Source organism: Nerophis ophidion, linkage group LG06 (assembly GCF_033978795.1).
Source record: "Nerophis ophidion isolate RoL-2023_Sa linkage group LG06, RoL_Noph_v1.0, whole genome shotgun sequence".
NCBI classification, from domain to species: Eukaryota; Metazoa; Chordata; class Actinopteri; order Syngnathiformes; family Syngnathidae; genus Nerophis; species Nerophis ophidion.
This window is the reverse complement of record NC_084616.1, coordinates 62,088,427-62,109,199: the sequence shown is the minus strand read 5'-3', so window position 1 is coordinate 62,109,199 and position 20,773 is coordinate 62,088,427. Positions and strand designations below refer to the sequence as shown.

The 20,773-nt window shown below is 38.3% G+C and overlaps 1 protein-coding gene across 1 annotated transcript; it reads left to right on the top strand.

Moving 5' to 3' along the window:
- Positions 1 to 278: 278 nt before the first annotated feature.
- Positions 279 to 20,484, top strand: csrp1a (cysteine and glycine-rich protein 1a). The gene is made up of 6 exons (XM_061904527.1): positions 279 to 479; positions 9,115 to 9,227; positions 11,592 to 11,760; positions 11,829 to 11,958; positions 12,035 to 12,131; positions 20,286 to 20,484. The coding sequence occupies exons 2-6, from the start codon at positions 9,119 to 9,121 to the stop codon at positions 20,360 to 20,362; spliced, it is 582 nt and encodes a 193-aa protein (XP_061760511.1). The 5' UTR covers positions 279 to 479; positions 9,115 to 9,118; the 3' UTR covers positions 20,363 to 20,484.
- Positions 20,485 to 20,773: the final 289 nt, after the last annotated feature.

Here is a 20,773-nt window from a genome sequence, read left to right as displayed (position 1 = left end):
ATCATTGGCAAATTTTCACCTAGTCCCAGCCTTGGCACGCATACATGTGTCCTCTTTTTGGGATTTCACAATATGTCAGCCTTAACAACAAAGAGGAAAGAAAAGCCCTCACAGAGAATCCAATACTTCAAATTGTTCGCCTACTCATTATACCTTTTGCAGATGCACTTTATTTTTTTTCTTCCATTTACGGTAGAAGCAAAAAATGTGGAGTATTCAAGTTCCTTCCTGATTGCTCGGCCCTCCCTGAACCATAAACCCGGTCATGAATTCCTCTTTCTTTTGTGTGCAAGGCAGCTTCTGACTAAAGCAGCAAGAAGAGAAGCACCTCCCTCTCAGCATATTTTGATTCCAGAAAGAGGAACGAAGAAATAAACACAGCTCAGGGCTGCTACTGTGCTGCTTGACTGATTGTTGTAAGACAGTCCAACCTTGACTCCTTCTTCACAACTGCGGACTGAAAGCAACAACAAGGGCAGGTAGGTACTCTGCAGACAGTAGGTTACTACTGCTACTGACCTCAAAAGTTCCTCTTTTACTGCATTTGTGTTCTTCAGATTCTTGGGTGAACGCCCATTGCCAGATTAGACTCTGGTTCTAGTTAAGTCAGGCGAGTAGAGACTCACTTGTTTGAGCAACATTCTTGTGTATAAAAAGACAATGCGTGCTGGTTAGGTTCAGGAAGATTCTAGTTTTAACGTATAACAAAGGAATAGCTTTGGATTCAAAGATATAAACTGATTTCAATGGCACTTTGTCAAATGCAGACACTTTTATGGTATGTGTAGCTTAGACTGACTGTTTACATCAGTGTTTTTCAACCTTTTTTGATCCAAGGGACATTTTTTGCGTTGAAAAAACCCGAAGGCACACCACCAGCAGAAATCAATAAAAAACTAAACTCAGTTGACAGTAAAAGTTTTTGTTGCAATTGTTGGATATGAATTTAAACCATAACCAAGCACCCATCACTATAGCTCTTGTCTCAGAGGAGGTGTACTGTCACGACATGTCACATCACGCCGTGACTTTTTTTTTTTAATTGTTTACTCTTTTCCTGCGTGTAGTGTTTTAGTTATTTTCTTGCGCTGCTATTTTGGTGGCTTTGTCTCTTTTTTGGTATTTTTCTGCAGCAGTTTCATGTCTTCCTTTGAGCGATATTTCCCGCATCTACTTTGTTTTAGCAACCAAGAATAGTGAAGATGTTGCTATCCTTCTTTGTGTGGACATTGTTGATTGTCATGTCATGTTCGAATGTACTTTGTGGACACCCTCTCTGCTCCACGGTAAAAGTCTTTGCTGTCTTCCAGCAGTCTGTTTTTGTTTACAAAACCCGTTTCCACATGAGTTGGGAAATTGTGTTAGATGTAAATATAAACAAAATACAATGATTTGCAAATCATTTTCAACCCATATTCAGTTGAACATGCTACAAAGACAACATATTTGATGTTCAAACTGATCAACATTTTTTTTTTTTCAAATAATTATTAACTTTAGAATTTGATGCCAGCAACACTTGACAAAGAAGTTGGGAAAGGTGGCAATAAATACAGATAAAGTTGAGGAATGCCCATCAAACACTTATTTGGAACATCCCACAGGTGTGCAGGCTAATAGGGAACAGGTGGGTGCCATGATTGGGTATAAAAACAGCTTCCCAAAAAATGCTCAGTCTTTCACAAGAAAGGATGGGGCGAGGTACACCCCTTTGTCCACAACTGCGTAAGCAAATAGTCAAACAGTTTAAGAACAACGTTTCTATAAGTGCAAATGCAAGAAATTTAGGGATTTCAACATCTACAGTCCATAATATCATCAAAAGGTTCAGAGAATCTGGAGAAATCACTCCACGTAAGCGGCATGGCCGGAAACCAACATTGAAAGACCATGACCTTCGATCCCTCAGACGGCACTGTATCAAAAACCGACATCAATCTCTAAAGTATATCACTACATGGGCTCAGGAACACTTCAGAAAACCACTGTCACTAAATACAGTTCATCGCTACATCTGTAAGTGTAAGTTAAAGTTTTACAATGCAAAGCGAAAGCCATTTATCAACAACACCCAGAAACGCCGCCAGCTTTGCTGGGGCTAAGCTCATTTAAGATGGACTGATGCAAAGTGGAAAAGTGTTCTGTGGTCTGACGAGTCGACATTTCAACTTTTTGGGGGAAACTGTGGACGTTGTGTCCTCCGGATCAAAGAGGAAAAAAAACATCAGGATTGTTCTAGGCGCAAAGATGAAAAGCCAGCATGTGTGATTGTATGGGGGTGTATTGGTGCCCAGGGCATGGGTAACGTACACATTTGTGAAGGCAGCATTGATGCTGAATGGTACATACAGCTTTTGGAACAACATATGTTGCCGTCCAAGCAACGTTATCATGGACGCCCCTGCTTATTTCAGCAAGACGATGCCAAGTTACGTGTTACAACAGTGTGGCTTCGTAGTAAAAGAGTGCGGGTACTAGACTGGCCTGCCTGCAGTCCAGACCTGTCTCCCATTGAAAATGTGAGGGGCATTATGAAGCATAAAATACGACAGCAGAGACCCCGGACTGTTGAATGACTGAAGCTGAAAATCAAGCAAGAATGGTAAAGAATTCCATCTTCAAAGCTTCAACAATTAGTTTCCTCAGTTCCCAAACGTTTATTGAGTGCTGTTAAAAGAAAAGGTGATGTAACACAGTGATGAACATGCCCTTTCCCAACTACTTTGGCACGTGTTGCAGCCATGAAATTCTAAGATAATTATTATTTGCAAAAAAAAAAAGTTTATGAGTTTGAACATCAAATATGTTGTCTTTGTAGTGCATTCAACTGAATATGGGTTGAAAAGGATTTACAAATCATTGTATTCCGTTTATATTTACATCCAACACAATTTCCCAACTCATATGGAAACAGGGTTTGTACTTTGTAGCCAGTTTAGTTTTAGTCTCGTTCTGCATATATTTCCCTAAGCTTCAATGCCTTTTCTTAGTGGCACTCACCTTTTGTTTATTTTTGGTTTAATTATTTCATACAATTTGACCTGCATGTTGCCTCCCGCTGTTTCCGACATCCATCCATCCATTTTCTATCTACAAAGTAATTAGCACCGGCTGCCGCCTACTGATAAGTATTAAACGTTTACTTTGCCCGAGATCTTGATAACACCGACACTCAACAACAACACATAATTGGCAGACTATAATTACTAATTTGCAAAAAATATTTTTTAACCCAAATAGGTGAAATTAGACCATCTCCCACGGCACACCAGACTGTGTGTCAGGGCACATTTGCGTGCCGCGGCGCAGTGGTTGAAAAACACTTGTCTACATTTACCTGTCCTGCGGTTTTATTTATGCATTTCTGTGCAAGTCTTTGGTTATCCCACAATATTATTACAAATAATTATCATAACAATTGGGTTATTGTCTCTCAACCAGGGGAGACGTTCCATTTTAAAGACTTCAATGTGATGACACGAAATGTAGTATTTACTTACTTGCCAACCTTGAGACCTCGGATTTCGGGAGGTGGGGGGGGGGGGAGCGTGGTCGGAGGTTGGGCGAGGGGCGTGGTTGGGGGCGTGGTTAAGACTTTGGGGTCGTGGGGGGCGCTGGTGCCTATCACAGCTAAAATCGGGTGGAAGGCACGTACACCCTGGACAATTCGCCACCTCATCGCAGTATGTGTAGAAATCTTTATTTATAATTGAATCACTTGTTTATTTTTCAACAAGTTTTTAGTTATTTTTATATCTTTTTTTCCAAATAGTTCAAGAAAGACCACTAAAAATGAGCAATATTTTGCACTGTTATACAATTTAATGAATCAGAAAATTATGACATAGTGCTGTATTTTATTTACTTTTCTTTTTTTTCAACCAAAATTGCTTTGCTCTGATTAGGGGGTACTTGAAGTAAAAAAATGTTCAGGTACATCTCTGAAAAAAGGTTGAGAACCACTGCTCTGAAACCCGTAGATGTTATTGTCACATATGCATGCACAGTAGATGGCAGTATTGTCCTGTTTAAGAGTGTCACAACATTGCTGTTTACGGCAGATGAACTGCTTTACAGTAGAGGAAAACGTGACTGCTGTTGTTGTGTGTTGTTGCCACGCTGGGAGGACGTTAATGAGACTGCCTAACAATAAACCCACATAAGAAACCAAGAACTCGTCCCCGATCATTCTACAATTATAACGTCATTGGGCAGGCACTCTGTTTATATTGTGGGAAAGCGAACGTGAAAACAGGCTGTCGACACGTCACTCGGGTCTGCATTGAGCTGGAGGGTGCGTGGCCTGCAGTTCCGCCTGAATTTCGGGAGATTTTCGGGAGAAAATTTGTCCCGGGAGGTTTTCGGGAGAGGCGCTGCATTTCGGGAGTCTCCCGGAAAATCCGGGAGGGTTGGCAAGTATGAGTATTTATATGTGCAACAGTCAAAGCTGCAGACAGTATGACATGTCAAGTTTACTCCACCAAGGACTTTGAATCGTCATTCTGTGTATTTTTTCCCATCAGCAGAGAATAACAAAAACTGATAAACCAGAAAAGATTGGATTTTGGAAGACCCTATTGTATTTTTGGATAGGTGTCGGGGATTGAATCACTTAACAATGAATGCACATTTCTGTATAAACAGTCTTGAATGTGCCCATGCTTTTAAATAAAGGCTGAAGTCACAACTAAGAGTGGAGTTGCTTTTATAATCGCTCAAATATGGTTATATAAATACATAATAATGCAATTGTCAAAACTGAAGGAAATAACATTTTGGTCCATAGCTGAATATTAATAAAGTCAAATAAATATCAAAATGCAAAATAAAAAAAAATGTTGCTTGTGTACTACACACAAAGGGTCACATAGGAATAATTATGTATTCAATATATTCTAAAGCCTGGCTATTCTAGTTGTACTGGAAATGTAAGTGAACATTTTAGCCCTGATTTACTAAGATCCAAGCACATGTTCAACAACGTGTGCAATCCATAAGCTTTGTGTGTACTATTAGTATTAGTGGGTGTGTTGCTTAATATACAATTGAATTTAAGTGTGAAAGTGGTACAACCTGCCTTCGTTAAATAAGATTTTTTGTATACGCCGCTTTGACTTTGTAGATATTCCTTCACTGCACAGTCATGTTATAACGCTTCTCCCTGTGGTGTTTTGCTCCTACCTAATGCAGTGTTTTTTATATTTTTTGAAACATGCAGCATACTTGTACCACTTTTTCAGGGAATTTTATTAACAGTCCTGCGGTGCATCTACGACGGAACCTTAATTTAGGCGTGTTGAAAGCGACCGTAGGACCACCAGATACCACCCAATCAGGGGATACCGATTTAGACTGCGAAATACAATGATTGGTGTTATTAAATGTCAATCATAGACGGCTCAGCTTTGTGAAGTGATTTTAAACTCTCTCTATTGGCTACGTATTTTTTTTTCCCTCCTGCTCCTGGCGGGGAACAAACCCAGGTCGCTGGTGTGAAAGGCTAGCGTCCTGACTACTGAGCTAAAAGTATGAGCAATCTCCCAGATCTCTAGCTCTATTCTTGAAGTTAATGGGTTATTTTCTGGCGCATTTACCAATCAATTACAAACCCCGTTTCCATATGAGTTGGGAAATTGTGTTAGATGTAAATATAAACGGAATACAATGATTTGCAATTCCTTTTCAACCCATATTCAATTGAATGCACTACAAAGACAAAATATTTGATGTTCAAACTCATAAACTTTTTTTTTTTGCAAATAATAATTAACACCGAATTTCATGGCTGCAACATGTGCCAAAGTAGTTGGGAAAGGGCATGTTCACCACTGTGTTACATCACATTTTCTTTTAACAACACTCAATAAACATTTGGGAACTGAGGAAACTAATTGTTGAAGCTTTGAAAGTGGAATTATTTACCATTCTTGCTTGATGTACAACTTAGGTTGTTCAACAGTGCGGGGCCTTATTGTCATATTTTACGCTTCATAATGCGCCACACATTTTCGGTGGGAGACATGTCTGGATTGTAGGCGGGCCAGGAAAGTACCCGCACTCTTTTACTACGAAGCGACGGCATTGTTTTGCTGAAATAAGCAGGGGCGTCCATGATAACGTTGCTTGGATGACAACATATGTTGCTCCAAAACCTGTATGGATCATTCAGCATTAATGGTGCCTTCACAGATGTGTAAGTTACCCATGCCCTGGGCACTAATACACCCCCATACCATCACAGATGCTGGCTATTGAACTTTGCGCCTATAACAATCCGGATGGTTATTTTCCTCTTTGTTCCGGAGGACACCACGTCCACTGTTTCCAAATATAAGTTGAAATGTGGACTCTTCAGACCACAGAACACTTTTCCACTTGGCATCAGTCCATCTTAGATGAGCTCGGACCCGGCGAAGCCGGCGGCGTTCCTGGGTGTTGTTGGTAAATGTATTTCGCTTTGCATAGTAGAGTTTTAACTTGCACTTACAGATGTAACGACCAACTGTAGTTACTGACAGTGGTTTTATGAAGTGTTGCTAAGCCCATGTGTTTATATCCTTTACACACTGATATCGTTTTTTGATGCAGTACCGCCTGAGGGATCAAAAATCCGTAATGTCATCGCTTACGTGCAGGGATTTCTCCAGATTCTCTGACGGACCGTAGATAGTAAAATCCCTTAATTCCTTGCAATAGGTTGTTGAGAAATGTTGTTCTAAAATTGTTCGACAATTTGCTTACAAATTGGTGACCCCCGCCCGATCCTTTTTTGTGAATTACTGAGCATTTCATGGAAGCTGCTTTTATACCCAATCATGGTACCCACCTGTTCCCAATTAGCCTGCACACCTGTGGGATGTTCCAAAAAAGTGTTTGATGAGCATTCCTCAACTTTATCAGTATTTATAGCCACCTTTCCCAACTTCTTTGTCACGTGTTGCTGGCATCAAATTCTAAAGTTAATGATTATTTGCAAAAAAAAAAAACGTTTATGAGTCTGAACATCAAATTTGTTGTCTTTGTAGCATATTCAACTGAATATGGGTTGAAAATTATTTGCAAATCATTGTATTCCGTTTATATTTACATCTAACAAAAATTCCCAACTCATATGGAAACGGGGTTTGTAAAATGCTTCAGAAATTAAAACATATCTTATTTGGTACTGTCAAAATTAAAATGGTAAAAAACATATTAAAAGAGAGAAAATTACATAATTGAACTCACAATTTATAGAACCTTTTTGACGACGTATAAGCCAGTGGTACTCCTCGTTGTCGGCTTATTCGAGTGGAAATGGCAAGCATTTCATCGCCAGAACAGCTGAGCTAGTTTCGGGAGTTGGGCAACATCGTCTCACAACATGTAATTTCATTTTAAATATCCTTCTTGAAAATGGCCTTGCAAATATATATCTGCCACCTAATCAACATCTGTTCTCCTTCTCTGCTATCCTGGTATGGGATAGCAGATGTCAGTGTTGTTAACCTCTTACTTTGTGGAAACCGGCACTTTTAACCAGCGAATTAACAAAATATTTGTTTAAAGTATCATTTTTAATATGTTCATCTTGATTGTATGGGTTGACATGGTAAATACATTCCTCTTTAGCCATTAGGTGTTTTTAATGTTTTTGTTGTTTTCCAGAAATGGTCATATTTTAATAATATCTTGTCATTACTGCATTAACTAAAGCTAACCCCCAAGAGTTAAATTATCGGGGAAAAAAGAAGCCAATATTTTGACACAAATGCAGTTCTATTGTCAGAATGTCATACATGAACACTTTTAAATGTTTTACTTGAAAGCACATATTTTATATGTGTGTGTGTATGTATATACTGTATATATATATATATATATATATATATATATACACCGTATATATACCGTATATATATATATATATATATATATATATATATATATATATATATATATATATATAAATCTGTGTGTTCTGTGTACAATTTTGCTTCAAGTACTTTAGATAACACATATATACTCTATATATGTACATATACATGCTGTACATATACAGTATATACATATATATATACATATATATATACTTTGTGTGTTTGTGTGTCTATATATATATATATATATATATACATATATATATATACACAGATACACACACACATATATATATATATATATATATATATATATATATATATTTATATCCGCTCACTCATCTTTGCTCCTATGCATCGACCTGATCACTGATCATATAACAAAAACTATGCCGCTGTTTAAAGATTAAAAAAAAAAAAATTATGTCCAGCAAACATCCGCTGTTAATGTAAAGCAGGGGTGTCAAACTCATTTTAGATCGGGGGCCACATGGAGAAAAATCTACTCCCAAGTGTGCCGGACTGGTAAAATCCCTGCACGATAATTTAAATATAAAGACACTTTCAGATTGTTTTCTGTGTGTAAAAATATAAGAAGCACATTCTGAAAATGTACAAATCATAATGTTGTTGTTCTTTTACACTTAACATGTTGCGGTTGATGGTATTTATCTTTATTTGTCATTATTTGTATTTTCCTGAATGAATGATAATGTTAATGTTCATCAGTCAATTCATTGGTGTTCATTTTCAATCTATCAAGATAAAAAAATATCAAAATCAAAGTATAGTATGCCATCTATGTAGTTTGATCATTTTCCTCGATTGATGTACTAATATCATGTGGTTTATTTTGTACATATGTACCATCATCCAGAGATACAAAGAATTGCCATTGCAACATCCAGTAGACACGTGTAGAAGAGCTGTTTCTTTCATTCAAAAATTTTAGGTTAAATTGTATACTTAGCAAACTCATCTTGCGGGCCGGATAAAACTTGTTCGCGGGCCTGATCCGGCCCGCGGGCCGTACGTTTGACACCCCTGATGTAAAGGGATAAAGGGATGCAGTCAAAATAGGTGTGATTAATCTGCATTTGTACATGATTAAGACAATCTTTTTTTTATTTTTTCGGTCATTAATCGTCCGCGTTGATATGTTAACTTTGACAGCCTGTTATGGAAAAAACAGAAATAGCAACCAAGCTAGGATGTCCAGACTGTGCAGATACTTTTCCTTTTTGGTGCATTTCAGAAAGATGAATTTAGGAGGCGGAAACCAGTGTGGACGTTGTAAGGACACAGTTTACTTTGCAGAGGAGATACTGTGTCACGGTCAGAGATTCCACAAGTCCTGCTTCCTGTGCAGTAAGTAGACTGCTTCCTGTCTAACTAATTGTTTACCGTCACAAAAAAAATAAAAAATTCCACTTCAGTATATAGTCAGGAACATTCTAGGGCACGTACAAGGATAATGCACAATCCATCCAAAAAATACCATAATATATTTCCACAACCACATTTGAAAATGCACAAATGAGACAGATAACAGCTATTTGAAATGCTTTGTGACCCACTATAATGCAGTACATGACCAATGTGCCCCTTGTGTCTTGTTGCATTATTGCAGCCACAAATGGGGTTCATCAAAGCTTTTATTTTTAAGTTTGCAAAGTAGGGCTGGGCGATATCGCCTTTTTTTAATATCACAATATTTTTAGGCCATATTGCGATATACGATATATATTACGATATTTTGCCTTGGCCTTGAATGAACACTTGATGCATATAATCACAGCAGTATGATGGTTCTATATGTCTACATTAAAACATTCTTCTTCATACTGCATTAATATATGCTACCTTTAAACTTTCATGCAATGAGAGAAATCACTTCTGGCATGTCACATACCACTGATCGGGTCAAGATTGTGACGTCACGAGTGACCCTTCCCCTGCTGTCATTCCAAAATGGCAGAGGACTGTTTTGCATTGAATGTGATCTGCATTGAATACAGATCACACTAATGGTTGTGATATACAACGACTTCAACACTCTCAATAATATGCGCCACACTCTGTGAACCCACACCAAACACATTTCTGTAGAACATAAGCCCTGCAACACACCACAAACGCAACACAACACCTACCCACAATGCAATGCATCCATGACTCCTGTATACACCGTCCATACACCCGGTGGCACCAACCCCCACCTTCCCCCCCCACCCCCCGCCCCCCGTGCGTTGGTTGAGGTGGGCGGGGTTGGGGGCACGTGTATAAAAGCCAAGAGTCACGGATACACGCCATTATGGGTAATCCCTATACTGCGTTTATAATGTTCCACAGAGCCAATCTTCTCCAGAAATGTGCTTGGTGAGGGTTCACAGAGTGTGGCGCATATCAGTACGAGTTTTAAAGTTGTTTATATCACAAACATCAGTGTAAAAAGGTATGGCTGTTGACCAAGTATGCATTGCAATCTCGTATAAGAAGCAGCGAGATGCATGCGTGCGGCCGGCACGCAGACAGCATGGTGTAAAAGTGAGCACGATGACATGCTGCAGAGCAAAGGTCCCTAACCACCAGGCCGCGGACGCAGAATCATTTTTTATAAATGTTTTTATTTTATCACACCCAATTTTTTACTGCATGCCATTGGTAAGCGCGGGGGTGAGAAGAGGTTTTAAAACTATTAGCGCCTGCTTACTTTTACCGCATGCTTTGAATAAGCGCAGGGGTGAGAAGAGGTTTTAAATTAATTAGCACCCGGCGGCTATTCAAAGAAATATGGTAAGTCAATTGACCAAAAGTGTATTTATTAAAGTTATTAAGCAATGGCACAAAAATTCAAGTCATTTCCAAAACATAAATTGCAAAATTGTCAGAGACATTTTAAGTGTCAAATAAAAATGAGCTGCTAATAGGAAATCAAATCGTATTTTTCCTTCACTATGTGGTATGTTACTAAGGTTATGAAATTATCTTCATTCTCTAGCTAGGGACTTTGCAAATGATGCTACATATTAGCAGTAATGCTACTTTTTATAGCAACGCTTTACCCCCCCACACTTGACAAATTACGGTTGTCTGTTCGACATATTCCCACTTGAAGCCGACGGAAACCCTGCTGTTTTTATTGGGAATTAAGTCTTCCTTCATTTGTTACCAGATCCGCAGCATTTTTCTCTCGTACGGCTACGTTAGCAGCTAACGTTAGCCACGCCGCTACCTCTCTGCTCTGCGAGGGCGTGTATGTGACATATGACATGACAGTTTGTGACGTATGTAAGAATGTGCGCCTGCTTGCCTGTGATAATGAGAGACATAAAAGAGCGAGGAGAGCCTGAAGTGTACGCCCGGAGCTAAAAGTCCTGCGTGAGAACGTATACTTGAATATTACGATATAGTCATTTTCTATATCGCACAGAGACAAACCCGCGATATATCGTATATATCGATATATCACCCAGCCCTACTGCAAAGTACTTGGTGTTGGATATATTTTATGTATGAAAGCACTTTACAAATAAAGTTTGATTCGATTTGAAAATAAATTAATTGAAACACTTTACTAAATGTGGGTTCCAATGAGGTTATTTGTGCATTCTTCCAATGTAATTTAGACAAAAAACATTCCAAACCCACACTAATGAGCTCAAGGATGGCGTGTATACCATCACATAAATGCAAAACAATGTTTGTCTTCTCACGTTTGCATCTGTTCAGTGGTGTGTGCAAAGCGCTTAGACAGCACTACTGTTGCTGTTCATCAGGAAGAAATCTACTGCAGGGCATGTTACCGCAAAAAGTACGGACCAAAGGGCTACGGTTATGGCGTTGGAGCAGGAACCCTCAACATGGACAAGGGAGAGGGTCAGGGTATCACCCATGAAAAGTGAGTATAGCACACAAAGGGCTGAGCTTTCTCTGTTTTTGAACTTTTTGGTCACATGTTGCTCTCAGGCCTGGTCCTCATCGTCCAACCACCAACCCGAATCCGTCGAAGATGGCTCAGAAATTTGGAGGGTCTGAGAAGTGCCCTCGCTGTGGCAAGGCTGTCTACGCAGCTGAGAAAGTGATCGGGGCTGGCAGTGTAAGTGAGAATGCACGTAGGCCAGCTTGCAAACAAAAAAATATGATAACACTTATTGTTTTGTGTCTATTTGTAGTCGTGGCACAAGACCGGGTGTTTCCGCTGTGCCTCGTGTGGGAAAGGCCTTGAGTCAACCACACTTGCTGACAAGGACGGAGAAATCTACTGCAAAGGTAACACATTCTTAATTAAGGGTGCAATAAATGTTGCCTCAAATTATTCTAAAAAGTGTTTTTTTTAAATGTATCCGCATATGACTCGTTGACATCAAAATAGAAGCTAAGGCTTAATGCGATGAAGTACTACTTTTATTCATGATGCATTATTGTGCCTTAGGGCTGTCAAATACGAAGTTAAAGTACCACTGATAGTCTCACACACGCACTAGATGTGGTGAAATTACTCTCTGCATTTGACCCATTCCCTTGTTCCACACCCTGGGAGGTGAGGGGAGCAGTGAGCAGCAGCGGTGGCTGCGCTCGGGAATCATTTTGGTGATTTAACCCCCAATTCCGAACCCTTGATGCTAAGTGCTAGGCAGGGAGGTAATGGGTCCCGTTTTTATAGTCTTTGGTATGACTCGGCAGGGGTATGAACTCCCGACCTACCGATCTCAGGGCGGACACTCTAACCACAAGGTCAATAAGCTTGTTTGCATGTGTGTTACCCTCCTGCGTTGTCTGAACTTTCTTCTTCCTCCTGTGAGTCCCACTGTGGCCCCCACACTCCTCCCCTTTTACAGTATTGCAGCCTCTTAAAGGCCTACTGACATGAGATTTTCTTATTTAAACGAGGATAGCAGGTTAATTCTATGTGTCATACTTGATCATTTTGCGATATTGCCATATTTTTGCTGAAAAGATTTAATAGAGAACATCCACAATAAAGTTTGCAACTTTTGGTGCTGATAAAAAAGTCTTGCCTGTACTGGAAGTCGCAGACGATGACGTCACAAGGGTGAGGGCTCCTCACGTCCTCACATTGTTTTTAATGGGAGCCTCCAGCAGCAAGAGCTATTTGGACCGAGGAAACGACAATTTCCACCAATAATTTGAGCGAAGATGAAAGATTTGTGGATGATGATATTGATAGCGAAGGACTAGAAAAAATAAATAAATAAATAAAGTTAAAAAAAAAAAGGCGATTGCATTGGGACCGATTCAGATGTTTTTAGACACATTTACTAGGATAATTCTGGGAAATCCCTTATCTTTCTATTGTGTTGCTAGTGCTTTAGTGAGATTAAATAGTACCTGATAGTCGGATGGGTGTGGCCACGGGTGTCTTGAGGCCAGTGTCTGAGGGAAGTCACGGCAGATACAAGGACGGCGCAAACTCCACAGATCTCCGGTAAGAGGCGACTTTTTAACACAATTTTCTCACCAAAACCTGCCGGTTGACAAGTGGTCGGAAACCATGTTCGCTTGACCGCTCTGATCCATAGTAAAGCTTTACCTTCGGGAATTTTAAACAAGGAATCGCTGTGTGTTTGTGTGGCTAAAGTTTAAAGCTTCCCAACTCCATCTTTCTACTTTGACTTCTCCATTATTAATTAAAAAAATTGCAAAAGATTGAGCAACACATATGTCCAGAATACTGTGTAATTGCGCGATGAAAAGAGACGACTTTTAGCCACAAATGGTGCTGCTAATATTTCCTGACAGTCCGTGACATCACGCGCACATGTCATCATTCCACGACATTTTCAACAAGAAACTCCGCGGGAAATCTAAAATTGCAATTTCGTAAACTGAACCGGCCGTATTGGCATGTGTTGCAATGTTAATATTTCATCATTGATATATAAACTATCAGACTGCATGGTCGGTAGTAGTGGGTTTCAGTAGGCCTTTAAACCAGGTGGGGATGTTGCTGCATGTTGGTTAATTTGATTGATTGATTGATTGAAACTTTTATTAGTAGATTGCACAGTACAGTACATATTCTGTACAAATGACCACTAAATGATAACACCCGAATAAGTTTTCAACTTGTTTAAGTCGGGGTCCACGTTAATCAATTCATGGTAATTCATCTGAGTTCACCGTTTGCTGTTTTGATTATTATATTTCATTAGTGTGTATCCTTTAATAGTTATAGTTGAGTTTTCATTTACATTTGCTGTGTTTTGGGGTTAAAATTTACTTTGATACTTAATTTTTTGATTTAACTGTTAATGTGCCTATGTAATAATTTTAATGTTTTAACTGTAATGAAATAATGATTTTTTGTAATTTATAAGAAAAAAATCTGAGGCACTCTAGAGGATAAAAATTAAAATGCCTTTATTATTACTTGGCTAGTTTAATAAAAACATGCCATTTTTTGTCATTTGAAACCACTTTCCATACCTCATTGGTGCAACAAACCCGAGTGCCTTTTTGGTCTTGGTAACTATTTTTTTGGGTGTAACTATCGGTATTCATTGTTTTGTTTTTTCATGAAAAAAAAAAGTCTGTACTCTAGCCAATAGCCCGGGAATTGCACTTTTTTAGAGTAATTTGGTATATCATTCTTTCTGTTTTGTATGCATTCTAACTCGTAAATGACAGCAAGCAAGAGTCACCTAACAATGGAAGTAATGGAATTTTCTCTATTTTGCCTATAATGCACTCTAAAATAAAACATCCAAAACCTCTGTACACACTGTGAATATGTATGTAACGTAGTAACGGGCACATTCATAATAATATATAATATTTATGCATTTTGGTCATTTTAAGCATACAGTGGCGCATTATTTCACTAGCGCATCACAACGTTCGCTATTTCCTTCAACAACAACAACCACTAATCATGGCAGACTTCATGAGGGACAACAATGACTTCTTGGAGACAAATGATGATCCAGAATCTTATATTTTATTTTTGAGTCTGAATATAAGGAGGATGATCTACAAGTTTTAATGTTTTTTGGAAGGTTTTTTTTGGAGGGCTTTATGGACACAATAAATGACTCCCATTAGTTTCATTGTTTTAGCCACGTCGTACTTGATGTATAATAAATAAATAAATGATAAATGGGCTGTACTTGTATAGCGCTTTTCTACCTTCAAGGTACTCAAAGCGCTTTGACACTACTTCCACATTTACCCATTCACACACACATTCACACACTGATGGAGGGAGCTGCCATGCAAGGCGCCAACCAGCACCCATCAGGAGCAAGGGTGAAGTGTCTTGCTCAGGACACAACGGACGTAATACAAATTAGAATGCATAAAAAAAGAGACATATGTGTTCGTGTCTCTCATAAAAATTGTGAATGATGGACAAAAGTACAGTACACATAAATGTTATAATACATAAACTATTATTTGAAGATATGATAATATTACAATTATTATAATTAATAATACAAATATGTGTTAACAAATGTTTAATCTATGATACACTGACTGCAGTAAGAGAATTGTAAACTTATATTTTGTTTAGGCTCCTGGCACTTGATTTTCAATACCAAAATACCAAGTGTAGACATGCATTCACATAAAACAAACACATTTTTCTGTGTGATATTTAACAACAAAATTTGCATTTGATGCAAAATATTACTGTTTATTTGATATATTTCAAATATCACAAAAAAACAAGTAAAACATGATAACCGATTGCGTGTCAAACCTCCAATATAAGCCCCAATACAAGATTTCCTGCAACGTATTCACTTGTGCAAAGTTTGACGGACAATAAACATCTAAATGTCATCCAATAAGCACCCAAACACCAAATCTTTTCCAGCATTTTAAAAAAGGTAAACATGGTAGACTATACTGTAGGCAGAGTCACCTTCATGCACGGGTTTTCCTGGATGTAAGTATTAAATCATTATCGCTGCATTATACTGACATATAAGCAGGGATGACATTTGCATTTATTCCCTTTTCAAAATAAAATTTAAATCATTTAAAAAAAAAAAAACAGATTAAAACAGTGAAAAAAATACTTTTTGAAGTTTGCATTACATAGTTTAATTGGAACTGCACTTTTTTTTTATTTTATTTTGCTTATCATTCATAATCCCAATGTGAGACAAGAACGCATGCATTCTAATTTGTAATATATGGCAAGAACAATGTGGCTAAAAATTAAGCTATTGGGAATCATCTATTGCACACATAAAGCCCTCTAAAAACATTTAAAAAATGCTACATTTACATGTTGTGATCTGAATAATAATACTAGTGATATTATTATAAGCCTTAACTAAGAACTACTTTTAACGGTGCCATAATAACTGTGACGATCCGTCACATCAGGTGTCACATGTTCTGTTTCTTTACTTTCTGTGTTGATATCCTGGTCAGTGCCCTTATTTTAGTTCCACTTCCTGTCTGTGTCACTGAGCGCTTTCCCCCCCACACCTGTCGCTGATTGGTAGCCTGGCCAGATCTGGTCATGGTTGCCAATTAGGCTTCTATTTATGCCTGCCCTGCCCCACAATCAGGGCTTGAGGATTGATGTACAAACCCCGTTTCCATATGAGTTGTGTTAGATGTAAATATGAACGGAATACAATGATTTGCAAATCATTTTCAACCCACATTCAGTTGAATATGCTACAAAGACAACATATTTGATGTTCAAACTGATAAACATTTTTGTTTTGCAAATGATCATTAACTTTAGAATTTGATGCCAGCAACACGTGACAAAGAAGTTGGGAATGGTGGCAATAAATACTGATAAAGTTGAGGAATGCTCTTCAAACACTTATTTGTAACATCCCACTGGGGTGCAGGCTAATTGGGAACAGGTGGGTGCCATGATTGGGTATAAAAACAGCTTCCCCAAAAACGCTCAGTCTTTCACAAGAAAGGACTGGGCGAGGTACAACCCTTCGTCCACAACTGCGTGAGCAAATAGTCAAACAGTTTAAGAACAACGTTTCTTAAAGTGAAATTGCAAGAAATTTAGGGATTTCAACATCTACGGTCCATAATATCATCAAAAGGTTCAGGGAATCTGGAGAAATAACTCTACGTAAGCGGCATGGCCGGAAACCAGCATTGAATGACCGTGACCTTCGATCCCTCAAAGGCACTGTATCAAAAACCGACATCAATCTTTAAAGGCTATCACCACATGGGCTAAGGAAAACTTCAGAAAAACAACTGTCACTAAATACAGTTTGTCACTACATCTATAAGTGCAAGTTAAAGCTCTATTATGCAAAGCGAAAGCCATTCATCAACAACACCCAGAAACGCCGCCAGCTTCTCTGGGCCTGAAATTATCTAAGATGGACTGATGCAAAGTGGAAAAGTGTTCTGTGGTCTGACGAGTCCACATTTCAAATTGTTTTTGGAAATATTCGACATTGTGTCATCCGGACCAAAGGGGAAGCGAACCATTCAGACTGTTATCGATGCAAAATTCAAAAGCCAGCATCTGTGATGGTATGGGGGTGTATTTGTGCCCAAGGTATGGGTAACTTACACATCTGTGAAGGTACCATACACTTGTTTGCACCCACTTTTTGTTTTACCTGTGTGAGGACAATGATTAATTCTTCATCTAAACAGGAAGATATAAACATCCCATCTGTCGGCATCCCAATGAGAGCAGACATCGTACAGTAAGTGACGGATGTATTATGTTTGTAGCTTGTATTTCTTTAGCACTTAGCAATTGTGCTACTTACTGAATTTGCTCATCACTTAGCTTCTAAAACTTGTGGCCCATCGTCTGTATATTCATGCTCAAAAATACAAGGTTCTGGATCATCATGTGTACCAAAGTAGTCGTTTTTGTCTCATGGAGTCTGCCATGAATATGATTAATTGTAGTTGTTGTTGAAGGCAATATACATAAATACATAAATACTACATGTTATTATGAATGTGCCTGTTACTACATTACATATATTCTTACAGTGTGTATACAAAACGTTGAAGGAGGTGTCAGACCCAGAGAGTGGTGCAGCTTTGCTCAGATGGTAAAGCGTTGTACCACAAACCTGAGGGTTTCTGGTTTGATACAAAGCTTCTGCCATCTTAGTCACTGCTGATGTGTCTATGAGCAAGACACTTCACTCACTTCCCACACTGACATAAATGTAGCTTAAATGTAGATGATGGGTTTCTCGATGTAAAGTGCTTCGAGTTACTAGAGAAAAAGCACTATGTAAATATATTTCACAAAACCTCCATTGTTAGCTGACTTTTGCTAGCTTTTATTTACAAATTAGAATGCATAAAAAATAAAAAAGTGTGTGCTTCACAGTGCGTGTCACACATAAGGATTGTGAATGACGGACAAAATTACAGAAGAGAGTGCGGTTCCTATTCAAGGTTTCCCCTGTATTTCCTGGTTGGCGAAATAATGAAAATGAGGTTTATTCGCTACCAGGAATTGGAAACACATCAACTGCTATTTGCGTTTTAGGCAACATCATAACTACCTTTGAGCGACGAGACAAGACTCCTCTTGTTTGGATTCTTTTATGTATTCAGTCATGGTAACATTGGCAAGACGGCAGCTCCAGAAAGTTTGTGGGCGTCCTACAGAAACAAACTTCAGCCTGAGAGGCCGTTTATTTCCCTGGTACTAGAGTTTGATTTGTCTCCTTCCATTATATAGTGTTACCTTATTTATGTACGTTAAAAAGTGAGGGGACCAAAAACTGATGTTTAAAAGAGACATGTTCCCTTCTCCCCCAAATTACGTCCATGCACATACAAAGTCTCCAAGGCAGATGCTACCAACAAACATGTCCGCAGCTGAGATAGGCTCCAGCACCCCCCGCGACCCGGTAAGAGACAAGCGGTACAAAATGGATGGATGGATTATTCAATTTACTATTTTTACCTCAATTTAATATTCTTTTGACCACTAGGTGCCACTAAAAACAGATCAACACCTCACTTTAAAAGCAAAAATCTGTCATATGATTAGTGCCGTTGTTCTCTGAGTAATTTCACTTGATCAAGCCTTATCTGAAACATTCTACACCACAATATTATAGAATTATGCAATAGGGGCACTGGAGCCTATCTGCATTCGGGCGGAAGGCAGCGTACACCCTGGACAAGTCGCCAACACAGAGACAGACAACATTCACACACTAGGGACCATTTAGTGTTGCCAATCTACCTATGCCCAGGTGCATGTCTTTGGAGGTGGGAGGAAGCCGGAGTACCCGGAGGGAACCCACGCAGTCACAATGAGTAGATGAGAGTTATATGTGTGTAAATGTGTAAATAAATGAACGCTGAAATTCAAGTATTTCTTTTATATATATATATATATATATATACATATATATATATATATATATATATATATATATATATATATATATATATATATATATTTTTATTTTTTATTTTTTTATACATATATATATATATATATAATACAATTAATATATATATATATATAGCGCTAGAATTCACTGAAAGTGTAAATAAATGAACGCTGAAATTCAAGTATTTCTTATATATATATATATATATATATATATATATATATATATATATATATATATATATATATATATAATACAATTATTATATATATATATATATAGCGCTAGAATTCACTGAAAGTCAAGTATTTCTTACATATATATATGAAATACTTGACTTGGTGACCCTATGAATCTAGCGGTAAATATACTCCTCCCCTCTTAACCACGCCCCCAACTACGCCCCGCCCCACCTCCGACCACGCCCACACCCCACCTCCCGAAATCGGAGGTCTCAAGGTTGGCAAGTATGGTCCATGTCAGTCAATTCATGGTAATCTAAAGAGAATGACTTCTTGAATCCTTGTACTGTTTGCAGACATACTCGGAAATGTCTTTATAGATGTTACCATGGAACCAAATGTACACATTATTTACACACGATCATCATCCTTTTTAATGAAGCAGTTGTGTAAGTATCTTAAAAAGACAGCAGAGGGCGCCACAGTACAGTGGCTGCTAACGCAGGGCAACTGTAGAAAAAGTAACAAAAGTCAGCGCTGTGACCCACTACACTACCAATAGGCCACAGTGCACAAAGACTACAACAAAACAAAATCTGATTTCCAATATTTGTTCAAAGAAGAGAACTAGTTATGCACATTTGGTTGCACTACAATATGCAATTGCTTCACAGTAATCACATGTTCAGCCTCACTGCACCTCTGACCTTTAAACATGCACATTTTTCTCCTGATGTGACAAACTGGGGTATACATTCGATTTTACTTTGCATTAATAATTTAAATGGACTATGGGGTTTCATGTGAAATAGAAAAAAAAACTAAGTCCACTAATAAAGACAGCAGCACATTTTATGAAATGTGTGTTTTTTTAATACTGTCTTTATGATCTACAGGTTGCTATGCCAAGAACTTTGGTCCAAAAGGATACGGCTATGGATCTGGGGCTGGAGTCCTGTCACTCACTCAGTAGACAGCCAAGACTGAATATATAATTTGAATAATGTTTGAATCTATTCATTGCTCAACGCTAATAAAGTATATAATACAAGTGTATCAGGTACCCCTTTTTTTAAAATAAAAATCGCAAATGCATTGTTCCTGTTTTCATGTGATGTACCAAACCATTGCAACTTTATTTATAAACCCCTTTCACCTTTCACAACAAGCAGATGAATACAAAGAACTGTACACCAAAATATGTAAAACTAAAAGAAAGTACTAAAATCCATCCATCCATTTCTACCGCTTATTCCCTTTGGGGTTGCGGGGGACGCTGGTGGCTATCTCAGCTACAATCGGGCGGAAGGCGTCGTACACCCTGGACAAGTCGCCAACTCATCGCAGGGTAGCACTAAAATCATAAAACAAATATGCATTAAAA

Excerpts from the sequence above, each read along its gene's own strand:
- csrp1a (XM_061904527.1), top strand. The coding sequence starts at position 9,119 with ATGAATTTAGGAGGCGGAAACCAGTGTGGACGTTGTAAGGACACAGTT. Across the intron at positions 11,761-11,828 it reads CAGGGTATCACCCATGAAAA|GCCTGGTCCTCATCGTCCAA; the intron begins GTGAGTATAGCA and ends TGTTGCTCTCAG. Across the intron at positions 12,132-20,285 it reads CGGAGAAATCTACTGCAAAG|GTTGCTATGCCAAGAACTTT; the intron begins GTAACACATTCT and ends TATGATCTACAG.